This window comes from Mastomys coucha, unplaced genomic scaffold, assembly GCF_008632895.1.
Source record: "Mastomys coucha isolate ucsf_1 unplaced genomic scaffold, UCSF_Mcou_1 pScaffold8, whole genome shotgun sequence".
NCBI lineage: Eukaryota > Metazoa > Chordata > Mammalia > Rodentia > Muridae > Mastomys > Mastomys coucha.
Genome location: NW_022196914.1, coordinates 685621 through 689445, shown reverse-complemented (window position 1 = coordinate 689445; position 3825 = coordinate 685621). Strand labels below are relative to the sequence as shown.

Here is a 3825-nt window from a genome sequence, read left to right as displayed (position 1 = left end):
CCTGCCTCTGCCTCCCAAGTGCTGGGATTAAAGGCATGCGCCACCACCACCCAGCCATTTCTGTCTTTTTATTATTGTTGTTAGTTCCAGTTTCATTCTGCTATATCTATCAAAATACATATGATTTTTTTTTTAACTTCATGATTTTTACTGTTAAAGGTTTTGTGATCTAACATATGCTCTATTCTAAAGACTGTTCCAGTATATGATGAAAGAAGTGTGTCTTCTGCAGCTCCTGGCCAAATGTTTTTTAAATGTATGCCAGGTCCATTCAGCTTTGGCTAGTTTTGCAGCATGTCATATTTATTAAGTTGGCTTGTTATGTTGATTCAAAAGTGTTTTAGCTTTTAAAATGGATTTTTTGGGGGGAGGAATTGTTTTCCTGAATTTACAAGAAGCCTGTCTCTTCCATTTCCAGAACTTAGTTTTAGGAAACAAGACTAACACTGAGTTAGTTGGAAGGTGTAAGAAAAGATCTTATTTCCATGATTGCTCAAGGTGATAGCATGTGAAAAAACTTACTCAGACATTGAGTCATTTTATCTTAGCTCCTTTTAAACACATTAATGTCCAGAGAAATGTGACTTCTGATAAATTCTGGTTTGAACTGACGGCGTTCTCTTTACCTGCTTGCAGGTCCAGGATACGGAGGCTGAAACTCTGACTGGTTTTTTGAATGGCATTGAGTGGATTCTTGAAGAAGTAGAATCTAAGCGTGTGAAATGAAGTTCCTTTGGGACCCTGGGAAGCTGTACGAAGGTCATGGTGGATGTGTTTCCTGTCCCTCCTGTTCCTGCCTCTCTGGAGGAGGGCTTTATCCTGGACAGCTACCACAGCTGGGCTTCCGACACTTTACCATGAATCAGTTGCAAGTTTCAGTCCTACTACTTTTCCACAAAATGAACTGTCACATTTTTGATAATTTTATATTTTCTGTCTTTTTTGAAAATATTAAATTCTGCAAAACAAAATTTTGTGGTTCTTTAATTTCTCATGGACTCTCTTTTTTTGCTATCAAGGTTGCCCTAATAGGAAGTAGTAAGCCTACTTAGCATGTCATAGGATCTTTTTAGGGGCTCACTAACTGCTTATCAGAAAAAAGTTTCTAATCTGTTCTCAGCAAAGACACTAATTATGAACATTTCACTAGAACTGTGGTAATGTTAAGGCTACAACCTCTGTTCTCTTTTGAGAGAATAGAAGAATATTATGTTTATGTTATAGCTGATAGTCTTTCAGTGAAAATTAGGTTTTTTGTGGATATTGTCATGTTCAAATCATTTTGAACAATGGAATGCTAACTTCTGTTTCATACTCGTACATGTCAGAGTTACGTGTACAAAGCTGCCTCAGCAATTGCTTGCACTTTGCAGAGGAATTGACGCAGCACCTTACTGAAACTCAGGGATTTTAAAATTACACTGAAAAGAATATAAATATTGCTGTATTAATTATATGTTTACATTTAAATGTATTTAAATGTTTGTTTTGTGGAGAAAGTTGATCATATTCTTTCTAAGTATTCAGGTAATTGTCATTTCCATTTTGTTCAATTCCATGGACCGTTTCTAGTGAAGGTAGAGTTCATAGAGTTTACAGCTGCACTGAACTTCAAGAAAGTTGGATTAACTTGTATAGGATGATTTTTCTTGAGAAAAATGATTACCCATGATTCTGTTGATCTCATGAATAGATTAAATTCCCTCATGAAAGTAGCTCCCAAATTGGCTTTTAAAGATTCCCATTTTGTTCTTACCTCTTAATGTTATGTACAAGGGACTAAATTCAACAGGTACTCCAGAAAGAACAGATTGTATTAAAACCATAGTCATAGTATATTGTTCTTGGTTTTAGTTGAAGAAATAGAGGAACAGAGATATAGGGAAATCAATTAACAATCCAAATCCCATATGATGCTATGGGGAGGCACGAGACATGGAAACTCCCTTCCCCTAAGTTAAAAGTTACTGTTAACTGAGAAGTTAATTTCCCAGGCCTGTAGAGGTGACTCAGCAGGTAAAAGGCTAATGCTTTGAATGAGATTCTATGCTAGCTGTTTTCCTGTTGCTAGGATAAGACACTCTGGCCAAGGCAACTCATAAGAGAAAGCATTGCTAAGTTCAACTCTTAAGTTTAAAAATGTATGTGCTGTCTTTTCTAAGAACCAAGGGACTAAGGTTATACAATGTTTATTCATGGGATATTCAAAAGGGAACCTGGGATGGGCAATTGAATTGATATGTAAATAAAGTCTGGGCTTTGGTCTGCAAGAGATGAGCTATCCAGAGAGTTTTTAGAATGTTTTTCTAGCAAGCAAGAGCTGTCTCAAGCAGAGAGTTTTCTAGAGAGACATCTCTGGCAGAAAACAGAGATGTCAGCTTGTACCCACAGTTGACATCTCTCTTGGATGCTCTCAAGCACTCCTTCCTCAGAACCCTTCTCCAAGTCATGGCAGGTCCTTGGCATTCATTCAAAACTGCACAGATAACCTGAACTTACATTAGATGGAGAGAATCAACTACCAAAAGTTGTCCTTTGACCTCTACATATATGCAGAGGCATGCATGCGTATATGACCTCATGTGTACATGTGTGTGACACACACACACACACACACACACACACACACACACAGTAATAGCTTTTAAAAGTCAATTCCCTAGACCCTGATATGGTTCACTAAATTCTCATCGGTGCTGTTTAGGGAATAAAGTAAATAAAACAGCTAGGCATGGAAACTCTGGTATTGACAGTGGACGAATTCAAATTCCAGTGATTCCAGTTTTTGTTCATGTAACCATGTAAGTTTCTTAAATTCCGAATTTTAGTTTTCTTGTGTACAAAATGAGGATCAATTTATTTACCTTGGAATTGAGTTTTGGCTCCACCAAGAACTAGATTTAAGCATCTGGGATATTAACTCCCTATAGGAATGCCTTCACTCTGGTGTTTACCTAAGTTTTTAAAGTTTTTCAATACTACCCTGGAATGATTATCCTGCTGTGACAGCTACTTAATGGCTATGGATAGTATGACAAAAACTAGGGGCCAATGTTTAAGCATTGAAACTGCTGAAAAATAGCTTGAAAAGTATACTCTAGAAATGATACAGGAACCACATACACTTATTTGTATAAATGTTTTGAACTGAATTATATCTTTCCAAAGTCATATATTGAAATCCTAGCCACTGGTATATTTCAGAATAGTTTCAAACTGAATAAGCTTGGCCCAGGGAGTAGCATTATTAGGAGGTGTGCCTTGTTGGAAGAAGTGTGTCACTGCAGGGGTGGGTCCTCCTCGTATCTGTCTGGAAGTTAGTCTTTTCCAAACTCCCTTCAGATCAAGATGTAGAACTCTTGGCTCCTTCTCCAGCACTGTGTCTTATTGGAGTAGGTGTGCCTTGTTGGAGAAAATGTGTCACAGGGGGTGGGCATTGAGGTTTCAGATGCTCAAGCTAGGCCCGGCATCATCCTCTATTTCTATTGCTTGCTGATCCAGGTATAGAATTCTCAGTTACCTATGTCTCCAGCTCCATGTCTGCCTGCATGTTGCTATGCTTCTCACCATGACAATAATGGGCCAAATTTCTAAACTATAAGCAGATCCAATGAAATGCTTTAATAAGAGTTTAATGAAACTCTTTAATAAGAATTGCTGGGGTCATGGTGTCTTTTCATAACAATAGAAACCCTAAGACACATATCTTCAAGGAAAATTACGGATGTGCACAAAGCTACAACTAATCCCACAGGAGTTCAACATGATGGATAACTGAGAGTAAGAAAAATAATCTTCACAACTAAATATGATGTGTTTTTTTTT

General features: G+C 37.5%; 1 protein-coding gene across 1 annotated transcript in view; it reads left to right on the top strand.

Annotated features, from left to right (window-relative positions):
* Positions 1-971, top strand: part of Fbxo4 (F-box protein 4) — a 12317-nt gene extending 11346 nt beyond the window's left edge. The window contains exon 7 of the mRNA XM_031360007.1: positions 637-971. Coding sequence (XP_031215867.1) covers positions 637-726 — 90 coding nt within the window. The 3' untranslated portion in view covers positions 727-971. The remainder of the gene's footprint in view (positions 1-636) is intronic.
* The last annotated feature ends 2854 nt before the right edge of the window (positions 972-3825 follow it).